Genomic DNA, 20241 nt, shown 5'->3' with positions numbered 1-20241 from the left:
AGAAAGAAGAAACAGCTCAGGAATGTCAATAAAAAGTTGAAAGTAAAGAAATATAAGAAGGAAGGCACTTAAAAAATAAATTAAAAATAAGTCACATAAAGAAAACATTGGCAGCTAGATTATCAAATAGCTTTAGAAAATAAAATAGAAGAGGAAAAGACAGATTACAAGAAGATAAAACAAATACAAGACAGAAAAGTGGGAGATGTGGCTTAGTAAACTAAATATAAATAGGCAGAAAGAGAGTGGATAAGAAGAGATGACAGAATTAAATGGGCTTCAAAAAAAAAAAAAAACCACCTCTCAGAAACAGCATGAGGTTAATAATTAGAGACACGAGATAAATGAAAAGGCCCAGTTTGAGGCAATGGGCTAGCAGAAAAATCCCATCTTTATTTTCAGATTTTCCTGTAAACAAAACTAAACTCACTAATAATAAAAAGATCAAGAGAATATGTAAAGAAACGTTATTTGCCAGAGAGTGTGTATATGTACATGTTAAGATCATACAAAGAGTTTAAATTTAGTATAAGACTTCAGAGTTTGGGGGAAGTATAAAAAAGTAAAATGCTACAGGAAGAAAATAATTTTTACATAAAAGACAATTTCATACGTAGTAAAATCATACATATTTGGTCATGATAGATTTTACCTAAGAAGTTTATTACAAATTACACATTACTTGAAGCAATGCTACACAAAAATGTTTTTATTAAAATACTATGATTGGCTATCACTACAATGTGGAATCACACTGTAATTTGAAACTGGGAGTGTTAATCCTTTCCCGCTGCTGTTGTTCAGTCTCTAAGTTGTCTCCGACTTTTTGCCACCCCATGGACTGCAGCATGACAGGCTTGTCTGTCCTTCACTATCTCCCAGAGTTTGCTCACTCATGTCCGTTGAGTTGGTGATGCCAACCAACCATCTCAACCTCTCTTGCCCGCTTCTCCTCCTGCCCTCAATCCTTCCCAGCATCAAGGTCTTTTCCAATGCACTGACTTCTTCTCATCAGGTGGCCAAAGTATCGGAGCCTCAGCATCAGTCCTTCCAATGAATATTCAGGGGTGATTTCCTTTGGGATTAACTGGTTTGACCTCTTTGCAGTCCAAGGGACTTTCAAGAGTCTTCTCCAGCACCACAGTCCAAAAGCATGAATTATTTGGCGCTCAGCCTCCTTTATGGTCCAACTCTCTCACACCTTTACACGACTACTGGAAAAATCACAGCTTTGACTACACAGACCTTTGTCAGCAAAGTGAAGTCTCTGCTTTTTAATACGCTGCCTAGGTATGTCATAGCTTTCCTTCCAAAGAGCAAACGTCTGTTAACTTCGTGGCTGCAGTCACCCACTGGACATCTGGACAAGGGAGCAGGAGCTGCTTTCCGGTGGCCACGTTAACTGGGAGAGACCCTACTAACATTAAGTCCAAAGGTGCTCAGGGTCTTCTACAGCAAAGCACATGCTTTGTACCAGGTCGTTTCAGTCGTGTCTAACTCTCAACAACCCCACGAACTGCAGCCCACCAAGATCCTGTCTACAGGATTTTCCAGGCAAGAATACTAGAGTGGGTTGCCATTTTCTTCTCCAGGGGATCTTCTCAACCCAGGGATCAAACCCGCATCTCTTACATCTCCTGCATTAGCAGGCGTATTCTTTACCACTTGTGCCGCCTGGGAAGTCCAAGGAAAAGCACAATGCAGCCCAAAATGCCAAAGGGGACACTGATAAGAAAAACTGCAAATGGACAAAGAACATTGCTTTCCTTGTATATTTAGATAAAGTTCATTTTTAAATTTAATTCTTGTGACTGATTCTGATAAAGGTCTTTGCAGTCCACCTTAATCTGCTTTAATTCAGAACCTAAAAACAGACATATAGTTCTAATATAGGAATTTTAGTTACTAAGACATTGATTATTCCTTCACAAATTAAGATATGGCCAGGAGAATATCTTATGTTTAAAGCAACAGCTTCAAGAAGTATTCAGTTTTCAAAATAATACCTAGGGCAATGGTTGAGTTGAATAACATGCATTTGCATTATGTTACTACCAAATATGTCCATGCAACTTTTATGGACAGTGGCCATATACTGAAGGACTGCAATGGAATGGAAGAAAACAAATATAAGTTCACAAATCAAAAAAGGGTAAGTAACCAACTCACAATTTTGAAAAGGAGGAAAAAAAATAAATTTGATAAACAAGAGGAAGAATTAAACACTTATTCTGCCTTCACTATGGAACTTACCAGACTGGTAACGAAATACAAAATGTGGGCAAATTTCTGTTTAGACAAGTATTTCAGCGGCTAACAGCATCACAAAAAGACAACCAGATTTTCAGGTGTTCCCTGATGAAATAGCTCACTACCATCCATGAAGCAGTTTTGTCAAAAGAAAAAAGGCGGGGAGGGATGGTGATCAATCTTGAATATTAACAAGCCTTCTGACCTAACTCCCAAATTTACAGGAAACACTGAACAAAAAGATACTAAACTATGCCGTCAGAGTGCAACAAGCAAAATCCAGACATAAAAACTCAGCCCTGTTTCATTTAAATAATCTGCAAAAATGAAAAAGGGAAAAACAAAAACAGAAAGAAATTACAAACTGGATGATACATAAAACACTCAACCAATTAGTGTGTCTATTCAGATACTGACTCAAATTACCTTTGAAGAAGAAAGGTAGACAATCCTTAAGACATTTGTAAATTTGAACATGACTGATTTAAGAATTTTGACGATATTTTTAGATGTGTTAGCGACACTGGGTTAAGTTAAAAATCTTAATCTTTTGGAAATGCACCTGAAATATCTGTTCTTTAAGAATACAGATTAAATGATGTCTGAGATTTGCTTCAACATGATATAGGAGGGTGAAATGATTGGGGTTATGGATGACATAAGATTGGCCAAGATTTGTTAACAGTTGAAACTAGGTGAAGGCTACATGGCTATTTATCACACTAGCCTGTTTACTTCTGTACATGTTCCAAGTTCTCCATAATAAAAGTTAATTTAAAAAAAATTAAGAAACCTCAGCAGGAGGGAAAAGTGATCATTTGCAACATGTTTATTTAGGGCTTATAAAAGAAAATGAATACTTAGCATAGTCCTCTAATGGATATGGGGATATAAAGCATCTGGGAGGATATAACAGAAATGTCTTTAAAAATTTTAAACAGACACTGGTGTAAATAAAATAAAGAGAATCTAAAGGTGCACTAGTTAAAATTGTCATTGAATTCCACGTGGTCACATACATCTACGGTTGTGTTCAAACCATTCAAATGCCGCATTTTTCCCTCCTTGTAATCGAAGGTAAATTCACAACAAGTATATATATAACAAATCCAACAAATATCACAAATCTCCTTAGAAACAAGTGTGAAACAAAAAGAAAACTGTAAAGCCACGGCCTTAGGATGCCCTCTAAATTTTGTTGTTACTACTGTTTAAATTGGGAAGACCACAGAAAGCAGCAGGAAGCCATAAAAAACATGTAGCCACAATCTTCTGAGATGGATTCTCTTGGGGACCCTAAATAAATGGATTCTTGACCTACTAAAATTTAATGTAAAAAAATGATCCATTTGTAAAGGACCCATAAGATTGTAAATGGCAAACAAACTACAAATAACCACCCTTAGAAAGGGAATGAATGGTGTTTATAAAAAGCAAGTCCCATGGATGTAAAGGGAGAATCATCATGATGATTTATAAGTAAAGGAAAATAAAATAAAAAGGTAACAAAATTCATGTTTCCCTAGGCCTTTCACTCAGACCAAAACATGTGGAGCTATACTCCCAAAAGCAATTTCAGACTAGAGATGTCTTTATTTTTCCCCAGACAAGCTAGAAGTTAAACAGAATGACAAAGTATATTTACTCTGGGACAGTGAAGCAGGAAAGAAACTTCAGACTGGCAGAACTGGTCCAAATCCCTCCAAAGTAGGCAAACTAAACCTTGGACAATGAATGAACATAGCAATATTGCAACTCGTTCCAAAGCTTTATCTGTTGCAAATAACCATAAGATTAAAAAATTATTATATACACCAAGGACCAAAGAGAGGAGGCTGAGATTTTTAAAATTTAACAACTCTAGAGATTTGACCTTCTTGCTATTACTTAAGGTTCACTTCTTACTGACCATCACATCCAAAATAGGTGCTAAAAAACAAGCTTAGGCCGTTTTCCTTTATATCCTTATAAAACTGATGACATGTCAACTGAAAGAAAAATTTGAAAGCTTTAGAATTCAATTTTAATACAGTATTTAGACAAGATGCAAGACACAGATCTGATACATAAAACTTGTTAGTTTCACACAGATCTGACACATAAAACTTGTTAGTTTCATCAATCTAAAATGAACTACATAAACTTGGCAGGTCACACTGAAAACATGACGTCTATTTTGCTAAGGGGCTTCCCTGATAGCTCAGTTGGTAGAGAATCTGCATGCAATGCAAGAGACCCCAGTTCGATTCCTGGGTCGGGAAGATTCACTGAAGAAGCAATAGGCTACCCACTCCAATATTCTTGGGCCTCCCTTGTGGCTCAGCTGATAAAGAATCTGCCTGCATTTGATCCCTGGGTTGGCAAGATCCCCTGGAGAAAGGAAAGGCTACCCTCTCCGGTATTCTGCCCTGGAGAATTATTCCATGGACTGTATAGTCCACGGGTCACAAAGAGTCGGACATGACTGAGGGACTTTCACTTTCATTTTGCTAGGTGGACCAGCTCCTCTCCTAAAGAGACTCTTAGGAATAAAGCAAATCCCCATACTATTATCTAGGAATATTTTTGTACAAATTCACAAGTTTATAGGAAAAAATGTTGTTCAGTCACTAAGTCATCTCCAACTCTCTGTGACCCCACAGACCGCTGCTCCTCTCTTCTCTACTATCTTCCGGAGTCTGCTCAAATTCATGTCTATTGAGTCCATGATGCTAACCATCTCATCCTCTGCTGCTTCCTTCTCCTTGTGCCTTCAAACTTTCCCAGCATAAAGGTCTTTTCCAAAGAGTATGCTCTTCGTGTCAGGCAGCCAAAGTATTGGAGCTTCAGCTTCACCATCAGTCCTTCCAATGAATATTCAGGGTTGATATCCTTTAGGATTGATTGGTTTGATCTTCTTGCTGTCCAAGAGACTCATAAAGGTCTTCTTCAGCACCACAGTTTGAAAGCATCAAGTCTTCGGCGCTTAGCTTTCTATATATATATGGTCTCTCACATCTGTACATGACTACTGGGAAAACCATAGCTTTGACTATATGTGCCTTTGTCGAACCAAGTGATATGTCTGCTTTTTAATACACTGCTTAGGTTTGTCATAGTTTTCCTTCCAAGGAGAAAATGTCTTTTAATTTCATAGCTGCAATCACTGTCCACAGTGGTTTTATAACCTAAAGAAAATAAAATCTGTCATTGCTTCTACTTTTTTCCCTTCCAAGTGCCATGAAGTATTAGGAAAAATAGTGCTTAAATAAATTATAAAACTTATATACTTTATAAACATATAGTTATAAGCAAGACAAAATTAACAGGGATCTAACATAAAGCCAACTTCTACACAAGTCGTATCTAGTACCAGTATTAAAAAATAACAAGTACACATGATGCTGAGAAGTCAGCATTAAAATATTCCTAAAATCCTATATGATTGAGATTTTTCTCCATGAAATTCTTTTCTGTAGAGATTTTTTCCCCCAGTTTCAAAGCAATTCATAAACAGACTGCTTCATCATACCCCAGAGAAAAAAAGGAGAGGTAGATTTAGTCATTCCTTTGCTCAAAGAAAAGCCTTACACAAGGAACTACATACAAGTCAGAGAACAAAGATTTGTCTTCTCTGTTATGATCATATTCATTCCCTGACCTTCTTCCTTACAAGGAAAGAGAACAGAGAACAGAGCTGGCAACTTGGGGAATGCTCCCTAAAAAAGAAAATGATTCTGTCTGAATGATTAAAAAAAAAAAAAAAATCACTAATGCAAGCCTAGCACCCCCAAGGCAAAGAAGAAAACTCTTTCTCCAATTCACCAAGTGCACCTCACTCGCCAGGTTCCAAATCCATAGAGTATGCTGGATCTTTCAGGAGACTCTAAGCAAACAAATGGGACACACTCACACTAAGAACGCGCCTACAGACCATTAAACAACTCTGAATGCTTTCACCAGATTTCTCAAGCAGCAGTGTACAGAAGCAAGAAGTGCTTACATTTATGTCAAAACTAAGCCTAGATGTTTGCCTTGAAGCTGTTATGTATATAAATGCACTACATGTGTGACAACTCTCAGATTACCTTTTGAAACCTGAACAAGAATGATACTTCACAGGATTGTTTTGGGAATTAAATAAAATAGCATATTAATAGGCACTATAGTATGGAAATCCAGTAGAGTGTCAGACTGCGTGCTCAATTATTTCCTCTTTCCTTTTCTGAAGTGAGAATGAAAGCTGCCTATTCATGAAGTACATAGACTTTGTACAATATATAGGCAGAGAAGTTTCCCTCTAAATACCCATATGCTCCCCAACATTTTCCAACCACCTTGCAGCTAGTTGAGGTCATGCAATTAAATCCCTACCTTACTTTCAGACCAAAGCACTTACAGCCAGCACATGACCCTCTAGTTATCCTGCTTGGACATGTTCAAAATGGCAGAGCTACAAGTTGTAAGCTGCAGATCCCAGCCAACACATGGAAGAGCCACCCAGGAGCGTCCCTGGGCCTACAGAGGACTTCTTACAAGTGAAAGAAATAAATATTTATATGTTGAAGCTAATGCAACACAAAACAGCTTAGCAAAATTTAATGTCTCCTTTTATAGCTTAACTGCACTCAAATGCCTACAGAAAGATAGCAAGTCCTATGCTTAAGTATCATGGGCCTCCCCAGTGGTTTGTGGTAAAGAATCTGCCTGCAATGTAGGAGCCCCAGGAGGCACAGGTTTGATCCCTGGGTGGGGAAAACACCCTGGAGAAGGAAATGGTAGCCCACTCCAGTATTCCTGCCTGGGAAATCTTATGGACAGAGGAGCCTGGCAGGCTATAGTCCATGGAGTCTCAAAAGAGTTGGACACGACTGAAGCAACTTAGCATGCGTGCATGCTTAGGTATTAAAGGATATCTTCCTTTCTGTGCAATTCTGTATGTCCAGAATAAACAGAATAATTAAGAGAGAATATTGATAGCAAAGTAGAAAAGTAATCCAACATACACAGAATAACTTAGAAATGGATACTTATAGTCTCACCTCAAGAGAAAAGGAGAAAAAAACTCTAAAATCAAGAATCTAAATTCTTTTCTAGTTGATCATACAGGTTAGACAATTAAAAAAAAAAAAAAAGCAACGATCCAAAAATAAAAGCTGAGAAACTAAAGACAGCTACGAAGAAACAGGTAAAAGAAAGAAAAGCAGAACGAGACTTCACACACCGCGCACCACGCAGTAAACAGCTGGCGTCACTCGTCACTGTCACAGTGGGAGAACGGGGCCACAGCTGCTCACCCACATTCTGGAGTATCCCAGAAGCTCTAAAAATCAAAGACTGGGAAATAATCTGGCAGCAACACCAAACATGAACTAACCTGAAACTATCTGTAGTGCCGATTTACCCCACTTAGTGAGAACATTCGTACAGTCTGGGTGTAGAAATATGAATGTGTTTGGTTATGGAGTGCTGCCCCAGGTCCCACTGACAGTGTTACATAAGCTACATCACATTCCCTTTCTAAAATCTGAAAACTTCCACATTCTGAAACATTACTGGCTCCAAAGGTTAGAAATAAAGGACTGTGGACTTGTAACAATAATAAGATAATCTCTGTATTGTCTTAATGATAAAAATCAAAATCAGATGAAGAGCATGACTTTCTAAACTGTTTGCAGTTCAATGTACTGAATCAAACTGAATTTTGATGATTTCCCAATGGTTATTTACACTCAATGATACTTCAGTATTTCTAGCAGCACACAGATATAACCAGCCTAAAGCTAAATCATGAAGAGGATATAATGAACTAATAGTAAACTAGCTAATTAATTATAAATATTGCTATTAAGAATTTCTGGCCTCCATAGACCATAATTTAAAAGGTACTCAACACACCCATTCCTAAAGGGTCACATAAAAAAAAAAAAAGACATGTATCAGATAATATAAGATAAACTACAGCACAAGAGTAGCGGGAAATGGGGATACCAGCTCTGAGGAAAGTAAAGGAGAATGTATATTCACTAGGCATCACTACTAAGATAGGAAAATAATAATAAATGAACTATGTAAAAATTAAAGAGGCAAGGTATTGTAATTAACATCTATAGCAGGATTTCTCAACCTCAATGTAAAATGGCTGACATTTTAGACCAGATAAAATCTTTGTTGGAGGGGGGCGACCTAGGCATTACAGGGCATTTAAGAGCATCCCTGACCTCTACTCACTAAATTATTAATAGCAGCTCCTCTTCCCCCAGTTGTGAAAAGTCTCTAGACATTGCCAATTGTTCCATAGGACCACTGGTGTGGGGTGTGCAAATAAGAAGGCAAAAATTGCCTCCAAGTTGAGAACTGGGGAAAGAGAAATAGTAAAGGTTTAAAGATGTTTCTTCTTCTAGATTCTAAAATGCCAAATAAGCTACCCTGTTAAAGCAGTATTGGGGTGGGGGGAGATCTTTCTAGTTCTCGAGATCTACAGGTGGTTTTATCCTGTTTTTAACCTTAATTTTGTAGGAAAGACAAGAATGGCAGATCAAGATCCACTGGAGCACCCTTGTACTCTAAGGAACAATGACTTGTTGATTTTCTTATAACTAAACATATCCATCTGTTGTTACAGCTACTCATTCAAGGAGAGAATACGGTACCAGCTGGTTATCTATAGAAAGGAGCAAATTGAGTCTTGCATGTAGCTGCAAAGTAACCACATAACTTTTTAAATGCACAGTTTTCACCCACTTTCTGATTTCATTGTCTGCACTGAACTTAACAGCTCCCTAATAAAAATGTGACCTGTTGAGAGGGAAGAATATTATTTTCAATTATACCAGTCTTTTGGAAAAAATGTTCAGTCACAAAGTACTGAATCCTTCTGCTACACCAGCATGTATGAGGGAAAAAACTAGCTTTACTGCAAACCAATCTCTTTTTATAACACAAATGGTAGCCAAATACCTCTGAACAATCATATTGAAAATGACAATCATGGGTACTTCCCCTGTGGTCCCAGGGTTAAGACTCTGCCTTCCAATGCAGAGTGTGCAAGTTCAATCTTTGGTTGAGAAACTAAGGTCTCCCATGCTTCAGTGTGAAGCCAAAAGCTAAAACACACACAATTATGAAAAAGTAAAGAATATACGGGATATTTCATGGATCTCCAATACAAAGTCATTATTTTGCTTAGAATTTCTATTCCTGTCAATTTGACAGACCAGCTGGAAAACACCTTCAGTCAGAGTAGTTCTGTACTTATCTATTTTACAAACTGAGCATCCAGCTAAGAATTAATTTTTATAAAAAGGCCATTACAGGATTTTTTTCAAGAGTTGGAAACAAAAGGACTAGATAATTAATGAAACAATTTTGTTATACGAAATAGCGTACCTTCACACAGCACATTTTGGCTAACATAAACAATAACAATCAAATGTGTACATAAAAAAGAAAAAGCAATCTATCCATATGTGTGGGAGGATTTAAAACCAAGTATTATACAAGCAACCAACAAAGCTATGTAGATTCACACGTCACTTTCATCATGACCTGCCTTCGTATGTCAACTACAGAAAGCTTCCAAAATTTCTCCTTAGATCACAGAGAAGGAAAGAATGCTATGTTCAGGTAACTAGCAAATTATATCAATTCAGAATCTAAATTTTACAAAATTATTGATATAATCTCATTCTCAGTAAAACTATGAATTCCTATAATGGCATACTTAAAAGGGAAAACATATCACGACTATCTAAAAGTAGTTTATTATAATCCACTGGACAGACCATTCTCTACTGAATTAGGTTTCATTAACCATTAGCATATTTCTTTAAAGAGGATATACTATTTGCTCAACCTTGCCCAGTGTTCTTAGGTTTATTTTCTTTTTTACTCCAGTTCCAAGGAACTGCTTTTAACTAAGCTGCCTGACATTCCCAATAGGTGCAGAGCTGATTAAGATAAAATTATTCCGATAGCTGGATGCTGATGCACTAGAGAAAATGCCAGCAAAGGTGAAGACATACTGCTAAGCTAGCTCTTTAACCACACCTCGGCCACTTTACTGACCCGAAAATTCACATTAAGGAATTTCTAAACATACAAATTCATCTAATCTTCCCAACAAATGTATAAAAGGAGTATAATTTTAATCTCTTATTATACAGATAAGCAGCAGAAAGACAGAAATATTCCGTAACTTATCTAAGCTAACACAGCTATTAAGTGCCAGAGCAGGGACTTGTACTAAGTCCAGCTCAAGTACCACTGTTCTGCAAACCTTAAAATACATGCAACCCATCTGGAAATCTAGTTGAAATTCAGATCCTGATTCAGTACTTCTGCAGGGGGGGTAGGCAAGAGTCTACATTTCTAAAAGATTCTACAGTTCTAAAATCTCACCTGTGATGCAGATGATGCTACTGGTCTGAAGACCACCCCGGAGCAGCAAAGTTCTATCTTCCCTAGAAATGGCGCAAGGCGATGGTAATCCACAAAAGGAGGCAGAGCCCATCCACAGACGGTTGGCTTATGAGTAAATCAGGGCTTCCCAACTACTGGTTTAGAACTTAATTGCTTTTGTTCATTTTTTAGAAAGACGGAAATGAGCAAAATTTGCAAGCATCATAGCACCCACTTTCAGGTTTTGCATGTTAATACAGTAACTTGATACTGTAACGCCTCCATCTCAATAAGACCTTTCTGACATCCAAAAACTATTACAAATGTCTCTGAATGTCTACTCTAACATAGGTTCAATCTGAACATATTAAAGGATATTTTTAGAGCATATTTTTGTACTGTCTCAGATATGAAAAGAATTAGAGACTGAGTTAAAAATCCAGCATCTTTCTAAACTTCCACTACCTGTCAAGTCCTGAGAGGACACCCTCTGGGGAACAGATGTAACATAAAAGTCTTGTAGCACATCACTCAATTCTACTTAATAACTTTCTCTAAAAACAGATAAGGAAATGCACATAATACAATCTCCCTTCATTCTCACTGGCGCATCAACTCTTCACACTCTAATCTAGAATAAAGAATATAAATTGAAGCCACTAAGTGTTATATCTGTAAATGCTTTGGCCTAAAGCATTCCAATACCTAAAAACTGAAATGCCATCAAATCACTGGAAATAACATTTTATCACACATTTACACTATCAGGAAAAGAAATATCAATACTATCCAAATATATTCAGACATGTTTAAAGCCACACACTTAACTCAATAATTAAGCCTATCCTATGATCACCCTGTGTGTATACATATTTGACACAGCTATATAAATAACTAAAAAATATTTTATTAATTAAACATAGGAAAAGATTTAAGAAAATATCTGAAGTCTGAGTAACTTTGATTTTGTTGAGTTTTCTTGTATTTCATTCAAGTTCTTTTCTCAATGTACACAGACATACTTGACATTCTTCTCTGAAAAATTAAATGTATCACATACTTTGACAAGCTTGTAAAAATCATATTCAAAACCATAATGGAATTCTGATTAATTAACTACACGTGAAAGTCAAAATTAGGTTTCATAGATTTCAGACAATATGAATTCACATATTTTCTAGAATTTATTAATAGAGTCCCACTATTAATTATAACAAATTAAAAAATTTAAACTGTACAATCACCATAAAGCTAAAATTCTCACCTGTGAATTACAAGAACACCACAAAAACGTATTTGACACAAAGGTAAAAATACAAATTTTAAATTAGCTGTCAAAAATCCTAAAAATGTCTCCACTAAACCTGACTATTCCAAACTCCTGCTCAAGAACAAGACCCAGAAGTTCTTCCACCCAAAAGAATCTGAAGACTTAACAGAAAAACACATAAAAATATGCGAATACTTCACTTGTCCAGCATATGAAAGAAGACTGTCCCCAAGCTAATAAAAACAAAAACAACTTCTCCGGTCTCCTACTAAGACTGATATTTTCTCGTGTTTTTTCCTCCTCCGTTAATCACTCACACAGTCACAAAAGAACTCGCACATTAAAAGAAGCAGAGAGCTGAAAGGTGCCGTTTGCAGCAGTTGACAGCGATCACAAGCTGTGAGGAGGGGAAGCACAGATGATGTATGAGGGCCAAGTTATTGCTCCCAAGTAAGCCCAGAGTTCACCATTTCACTGGTCTGGTCACTAAATGTGAAGCGTTATTTCATGGACAGAAAGGAAATCTGGTATATAGAGAAAAATAAAAGCAAACTAAACTAAATTTTCCATCTCTAAGACAGACTATACTTCCTCTACAATAATCGTCAGTGACCTTGTGGAAACATTCCTGGGTTAAATAGGCAGAGCACATTTCTTCAGCAACTGCAACAATATTGCTCTCAGGGCATCCAGCTCGTGTCTACTGGGCTTACTAGATTCACACACAAACCCTATTTAATAGTTTGTGCCATTTGTACAAAATCAACAAAAACCTTTAAAAAAATGTTTGCCCTTATATGCAATTTTAAAACAATAAAGACTTTTGAACTGATAGATCTTTACATCTTCTATATTGAGAAATACCAGAATATACTCTCCACCTTAAGTAATTCTTCCAGAGAGCAAATTTAACCTGACCTCCCTAAATGGCTACAGATTTGACACACCATTTAGAAGCCTGAAAGGAAATACTGACTTATTTATTCTCTAAAGCAGTGCTGTTCAACAGAAATACAACATGAGCCACATATGTAATTTTAAATTGTCTAATAACCATATTAAAACAGGAAAAAAGAAATTAATTTTAAAACATTTTACATACCAAAATAACCAAAACCCAACATATCAAAATATTAGTATTTCAACATGCAATAAATATTTTTTGAAAATCTGTAAAATATTTTGCATTCTTTTCTTCATATTGTTTTCAAAATCTGATGTGTATTTTACACTTACAGAACATCTCATTTTGGACTACAACCAAAGTGGTCAATAGCCACAAGTGGTTAGTGGCTACATTACTGGATAGCGCAGCTAGCTCCTAAGCACTACTTTGATATCTGACATACTACTACCTGTTTAAAATTAGCTTACATTCATGTTTCCATTTTGAATTGAAATGTCTGATTACAAATATTAAAAAAAGCAAATAAACATCAGATCACCTTATCAGAGGACTCAGTTAACATACACGATAAGAAGCGGTTGGATTATATCCTATCTCAAGTAGATTTCAGAAATAGGTCTGATCACCACTAGTGAACACAACTTGTAGAAAAATATAGGTAAGACAAGAAACACTTTCATATCAAACCATAACATTGCCTTATTTCTAGTAGCCTCTCTGGTGTCTGAGTACATATCTCCATACAAATTATCTACATGACAGTTTTTTTAAGTTTGATGAATTTTAGAAGTCATACAATCATACAGATGAAAAACTGAGCGCTAAGAGTAATTTAAATAATTGAAATATTACTTAATTACAAACCAGTTACTTTTAACGCACCTTATACCAACCAACAATCTTAAATCATCCTACATGAGTTTCACTGAAATGACTTCTTCCCACAAATTCCAACTCATTCACTGTCTTTTATACACATATTTCTAGTACCAAAAATACTAAGACGTTTTACCAAGTAATTAAACCATTTGATTAAAATGTAAATAATTCCAACAATGCCTTCTCTAGAAAACAACAGCTAAAACCATTAGCTTATTAGCACATAAACTCTGTCCTAAAGGCAAGTTACTGAATAAATCAAACAGAAACAACTATACTCCTGTTTACTGCATTTACATTTTTGTAACACCACATTCAGCAATTTCTAAATTTGGAAGGTCAGTTCAGATTGCACACAAGTAGTAAATTTAAAGCTGAGCAAAATCTTAGAAGTTTCTGCAATATACTTCTGAATAAACACACTACAGAACTATTACAACAGTGTAAAAATCAGCACCATTCATACTAATCCCAGCAAGAAGCAAAAATCAATATATTCAGAAGTTCAAAATGTATGATACAGTCTAAAAAGGTTTTTTCCTCCCAATTTAATTAATTCACCCAAGACAATTTTTGTTCAATCCACTTGCAAAGCTGAAAAGAAGCAAATGTAGCCTCTTCTGCAGCACAAACATCCAACAACGATACATGACTCTCTGGATATTTTTCCACAATTTGAAATTAAAACAACAAAATTTGTTTCTTACCTGCAGTTAGGAGGAGGATCAAGGGTTATTTCAGCTAGCTCCTTCTGAATTCTGTTAGTGAAATGAGAACAGACAAAAAGGATTTGAGAGTCTACAGAATAACCGGGGAATTACACTGCCCTCTACCACCATGCAGTTAAATGCAAGGCTGGCTTCGCCTTCAGTAATGCTAACATGGCTGCTTCCTCTTTGTTCTCAGAGGCATAACCCAAATCCCTTAACAGAAACTTTGCAGCTTTTTTTCTCACTTGCTACTGTAAATAAGTAAGACATTCACACCTGATTTGAGAACTAGCCCTCCTCTTGTACTCAGAAAAGGATGTAAAATATATTTTAAAGCACTTTTTACCAAAGAAATTCTCTTTTCAAGCTTATATGCAAATGAGACAAGAAGGGAGGAGGGAAAGCACTGGAATATTTGACAATGACTCCAAGACACTTTAGCAAGGTAAAAATTAACAAGCTACTGCGAGTGCACATTAATAATTCTGACAATATTTTATGTCAGAAAAAAAGTTTAAAATTTACAAATATTTTTACCAGTGAAAAACTTTCAAAGAATTCTGGCATTCTTATTTAAGTGAATCTGTTTTCCCTGACCTTAAGTACAGCACTTAAATGTAATAAATTTGGGAGAAAAGATAGACAGCCTTGAGGTAAGAGGAAAAAGAGCAGTTCTTATTTTATTAAAATTTACAATGCTGTCAAAACTTAAAGATATGTTTAATATGTTCATCAACAAGATTGTAAGAAACTGAGAAGGATTTTAAATTATCTCATGGACTGCTGTTATTTCATAAAATACTCTAGTTATTAACACTTGATTATTGATACAATAGAGGTGAAAATCCACAGACTATCACTACTGAACGCCAACATCTGATCAGCTTTTATATTGTTTCTTTTGGTTGAGATCAACAAAAATCAATAAAACGTTGATATTGGCTAATGCTATAGAAACACTTGATGTGTAATTACTAAAATTCACAGGTATGCCACTTACTACTACCATTGATTGGAGTCCCACTGACAGCATTTTTTTCACTATCAGAAATATAAATCAACAGAAAACAAATGATCTTTCACTTATATCCAACAAAATATGCTTCTCCTGCTGTTGAGTATTAACATGTCAAGCATATCCACAAATTTTAGAGTGAAGAGGCATAATGGCAAACTTCTCAATCACCAAGTGCCACCTCACATGTAAACGGGTACTTTTCAGTTTTACCTACTCTCACAAAGACACAGAGGTATGACCATAGCTTAATTAGAAAAAGTAAAACCTGAGATGAATGACTTAAAGTCATGATTTTAAAAACTGAAAGCAGACTTGAAGTACAATTTTAAAATCTGCCTTCAAATACAGCCAAGGCCCTGAGTTTACAAATTTTTTAGCAAACACAACCATCTCTGATCATTAAGTTTCATGGAGAGAGACACTGATCTCTAGAAGTGTCACCTTCAATAATAATGAATATAACTCATAAAAAGACAACATCCTCAAATCTACCAGCTCATCTGGGATCACCAAATTTTCCTTGCCAACTCCTTAATCGGTCAGATGTTACTCCAATCTCTACTCAAGGACACTCTCTCTGTTACCAAAGTTACCAAAGCCCAGAACAAGTTTGCTTAAAAGTCTAATTCTAGGGAGGTGGCTTCTATACCACCTAAAAAGAATGACAACTCATTCAAGTCCAAACAAAACTGAGAGCAAAGGAAATATTTTTGAACTATGGCTACTGATGTTAAACCAACAGAAGCGTCCATTTGGAAGACAACCTGACAACGTGCTTAATCCTTTTTTTACACATTACCTTTTAGCACTAGTGGATAATTTAGCAGTGGTTTTGCTGGAGAGTTTGGTGTTTTTCTTCTGCTGGGTGGCAGAAGGTTTTCTTTCTTCTTGCTCTTCAGGCTCTGGAGCGGCTGGGTCTCGCTGGTCTGCATCTGAACTACCACTGCTGGTGCTGGGGCTCTCATCATCGGACCTCTGCCGATCACTGGACATCTTGGTGAAGTTATTTCTTGGAAAACTTTTAAAAGAAAAAACGGGGAAAGAAAGGAAATGTAAGTCTAAGAAATAAACCAATAGCATTTTCTTCTCTCCATCGTCACCTAAAATCGTGTTTTACTGAAAACGCTTCAGAAGTGTTCACACTTATCTCATGGTACACCAAGGTTATAGGGGAGGTGATGTGTCTCACAACGGCAGCCTTCAGGGATTTACCGAACTCAAGTTAGAAAACCCACTCACATTTTTTTCCATCCCTTGGACAATCTATCAATTGTCTACTTTCTCAGAAGGCATTAAACAGATTTGCCAGGGAACTTAGGGAACGAGCATTAACAACATATGACACGCTGTAAATAACAGATCTCGCAGAAAAATGTTAAAAAGTCACTAATAACGTCTAAATATTTACACACTGACATTGGTCAAAGCTACCAAATTCCTTTTCCGAGAGGAAAACATACCCTGCTAATCGCCCATATGCTTATTTAAGGTGGTGATTCCTCCTCTGTGCACGTAAGCCTTTAAATACAACACTTAGGAATTTAAAAAAATCAACTAACAAGCTGTTCTGGCCACGGCCAGCAGCGAAGATTCATCCGGCCAAGACCAAGCTGCCAGCCTGGGAAAAGCAGAATTCAAACTGCACCTTCTGCAAAGCTCCCCATGCCATCAAGGCTCCTCGTTCAATTTTTACATCACGGACCGACATTTTGTCCAAAATAACAAAAAAAAAAAAAAAAAATTTTTTTTTTTTACCCCGGAGGAAAAACAAACAAACAAAGCCTCAAGAAGTGCAACAAATTTCCGCGCCCGCCGAGGCGAGCCGCGGCCGGCGGCGGCCACGCAGCTCGGCGGCCCTTTGTGGGGAGGGCCGCGCGGGGGCCGCGGGCAGCGCTCGCCGCGCCGGGCGCCAAGTGATGCGAGCAGCCCGGCCGGCCCCGCGGCGGCTCGCGGACACCGGCGGCGCGGGCGCCCGGCGCGAACAAAGCTGCCCGCCCCCGCCCCCTCCCCCACCGCCGCCGCCCCGGCCGCCCCCCACGCGGCCCCCCGGCCGCGCCGCCTTACCTCGGCCGCCCGCCCGGCCCGCTCGCGCGCCGCTACGGTGTGGGGGAGGGAGAGAGAAAAAAACCCTTCCTTAAGGAAATGGAGGCAGCTGGGGGGGGGGAAAGGGGGGGGAGGGAAAAAAAGAAGCCGAGGAGGCTCTGGCCGGGGAGTGTGGAACATTGAAAGTCGGAGGGGGTTGTGCAGTGCCGGGCTCCGGCCGGAGGGTGGCGCCGCCCAGCGCCTTCGGAAAAAAGCGGGGGGTGGGAGCCCGGCTGGGCGAGGGCGCGAGCTCCCGGCGAGGCTGAGGGGACGCGGGAGACCCCCGCGCGCTGTGGCCTCCCGCCGCCGCCGCCCGGCTCGGCTCCTCCCGGCCGCGCAGTCAGCAAGTTCCGAGGCGAGCGCGGGGGGAGGGGCGGGCGCGGCGACGGCGCGCGCTCTCGCTCGCTGCTTGCCTGGCGGAGGGGCGCGCGCCGCCGGCGGCCGGCGGGCGCGAGCTCTTCCCGCGCGCTCCCGCGCGGTCTCTCCGCGCCTCCCTTCACCCGGGGGGCGCACGCGTCCGCCCGCGCGCGGCCCGGACAAAGAGCGCGGCGGGGACCCGGCGGACTGGCCCCTGCCGCCCTTGGCCGCGGAGCCCTCGCCGGAGAAGGCGGGGGCGCGGGCGCCGTCTCGCGGGGCCGCTGTGCCGCGGGGTGGCTTCCGGCCTGAGCCCGCCTCCGGAGCGAGGCTGCCCATTGGACTACCCGCCCCACAGGCCGGAGCCGGGGTCATGCCCGGGCTGGCCCACTCCCCTCTGCCCACGCACGGGCCAGCGTAGTCCACGGGGTCCCCATGCCTGGGCAAGGGCCTGGGTCGCGCGGCAGGTAGTCCCCCACTGCCCTGGAAGACTGGAGACTAATGGGTGTCGTTGATGAGGCCAGGTACGGAGCCCGAGGATAGCTGCCGCCTGCCCCGCCTGAGAGCTCGGGGGGCAAGATGAGGTCTTGGACACTGAGGGAAGAAAAAAGGATTTCGAGACCAGGTGGCCAGCCTCTGTTTCTCTTTGGCCCTCGGCCTTCCAAAGAGAGGTCCTATGATGCTTTCAAAACTTAAAAATTCAAAACGATTACAGTGAAGAGGGACGTAAGAGAGGTTCATAATTGACGCTTTGCTGGATGCTCTTCTGATGTGCATACTAGATAGCAGTTCTGGAGAGCGATATCCCTAAGTGGTACTGGGTCAGAATGTCCACACAGAAAAGCTGCAGATGGGGGATAGCGAAGGTTAGTTTTGTTCTGTTATTCTCAGTCTCCAGGTGGACTCCAGTTTTTGCCCCAGGGAGCAAAGTGGCCAGAAGTCCAGAAACTTCCTGTTTGCAGCCCAGACCTTCTCCAGCTCCTGAGAACTTGCTCCAGTGATGGAGCCCCAAAGGAATTTGTGGATTCCTCTCCCATAAGTGTCAGGGGCAGGGGTGCTGGGAGAATGTGGAGTTCACAGAGAATGGCAGAGTCATAACAGATGAAATAGAATTAAAGGAAAAAAAGAAAAAAAGGCTGAGTGAGCCAATATACTTATTTGTCCTCCAAATAGAAAAGTTTTGGTAAAGGATTGCTTACAATTCTAATGAGTAAGTTACATTTCTGTGATTTTTCCTAAGACACAATCATTCAGTGAACATTTTGGAGGTCTGTGCCCCAGGTGCTGGACGCAAAATTCACTCCTTCAACTACCTCGTGACTAAAGCCACATCTCTCTACTCTGTGTTAGAAGCCACCGATCCAGAAGGTGAACAGGTATTAAAGTGCACCAGGTTGGTTAGAAGGAAGGACACTAGTCAGAACGAATATGAAGTCTCAAATGTTGAAGACAGAGCATAGTGTGTGTGTTGACAAGCAGTTTGATTGGACTGGATCAAAGTGTACTTGTGGAAAGAGCTTGTTAGTGAAAATACCGGCAGAATCTGGTTCTCCCAACTTTTACACTGTGCTAGCAAAAGCCAACCAGTTTGGAGTTTGGAGTTTTCTCTGTTAGGAATGTGAAGTTGTGAAAGGAAAGCTATATATTAAAAAAAAAAAAAAAAAAACTGATTGTTTTAGGAAATCTAAAGCACAGAAGTAGACTGAAGGCCCAAAGGCCATAGACTGATGAGGTTTGGGTGCAGCTGGGAGATTGGGAGATAAAGATATTTAGTGATGTTTTGGTAGCATTTTCCATGATAGAAGAAACAATAATGAACTGAAAAGGAAGGCAACTAGATTCTAATTGAATTTTACCAGATTCATGTGACCTCAGGCAAGTTACACTTTCCGGTTTAATCTTTCTACTATGTAGAAGAGAGCCAAATCCTCTCTTGGCTCAAAAATCTCATGATTCTTCAATGTGTTTGAAGTCATGGAGTTCCACGCGATAATCACACAACAGAATACTTAGGAACTACTGAATGCTAAGAAATTCGAGTGAAATATAGGTGCTGCCCTTACTGAGCTCAATGTATAGTGGGACAGCCAGAGATGTAGACTACAGAATGAGAAGTGCTGCATTAAAGGAGTGAACAGAATGAGTGATGTGTTAATAATTATCAATTAAAAATTAGTCATGGAATAAATTATTACTTAAACTTGAGGTTATGTATGTGTCAAAAAAAGTAACAACGAACTGGGCCTGAAAGGATCATTAAGTAATAATATAACCAGTGCTCTGGGCAAATTATCTAGGACATAATAAGTGTTCAATAAATAATACTCAGGAAATGGCAACCCACTCCAGTATTCTTGCTTGGAGAATCCCATGGACAGAGGAGCCTGGTGGG

The 20241-nt window shown here is 39.3% G+C and overlaps 1 protein-coding gene across 3 annotated transcripts in view; it reads right to left on the bottom strand.

The window, feature by feature from the left end:
- UBE2E3 (ubiquitin conjugating enzyme E2 E3) overlaps positions 1-18044 on the bottom strand; it is a 90804-nt gene extending 72760 nt beyond the window's left edge. The window contains exons 1-3 of one of the 3 annotated variants that reach the window (XM_065931871.1): positions 17909-18044; positions 16213-16431; positions 14393-14443 (exon numbers count right to left, since the gene is read on the bottom strand). In XM_065931871.1, coding sequence (XP_065787943.1) covers positions 14393-14443; positions 16213-16406 — 245 coding nt within the window. In that variant the 5' untranslated portion in view covers positions 16407-16431; positions 17909-18044. Of the gene's footprint in view, positions 1-14392; positions 14444-16212; positions 16432-16873; positions 17284-17477; positions 17859-17908 lie in introns of those variants that run through there. The other 2 variants (XM_065931869.1, XM_065931870.1) reach the window with 2 other exon arrangements.
- Between the last annotated feature and the right edge of the window lie 2197 nt (positions 18045-20241).

The sequence above is a fragment of the Muntiacus reevesi genome, chromosome 3, assembly GCF_963930625.1.
Source record: "Muntiacus reevesi chromosome 3, mMunRee1.1, whole genome shotgun sequence".
NCBI classification, from domain to species: domain Eukaryota; kingdom Metazoa; phylum Chordata; class Mammalia; order Artiodactyla; family Cervidae; genus Muntiacus; species Muntiacus reevesi.
Note: the sequence above shows the minus strand (reverse complement) of the source record. Positions and strands in the feature narration are given on the sequence as shown.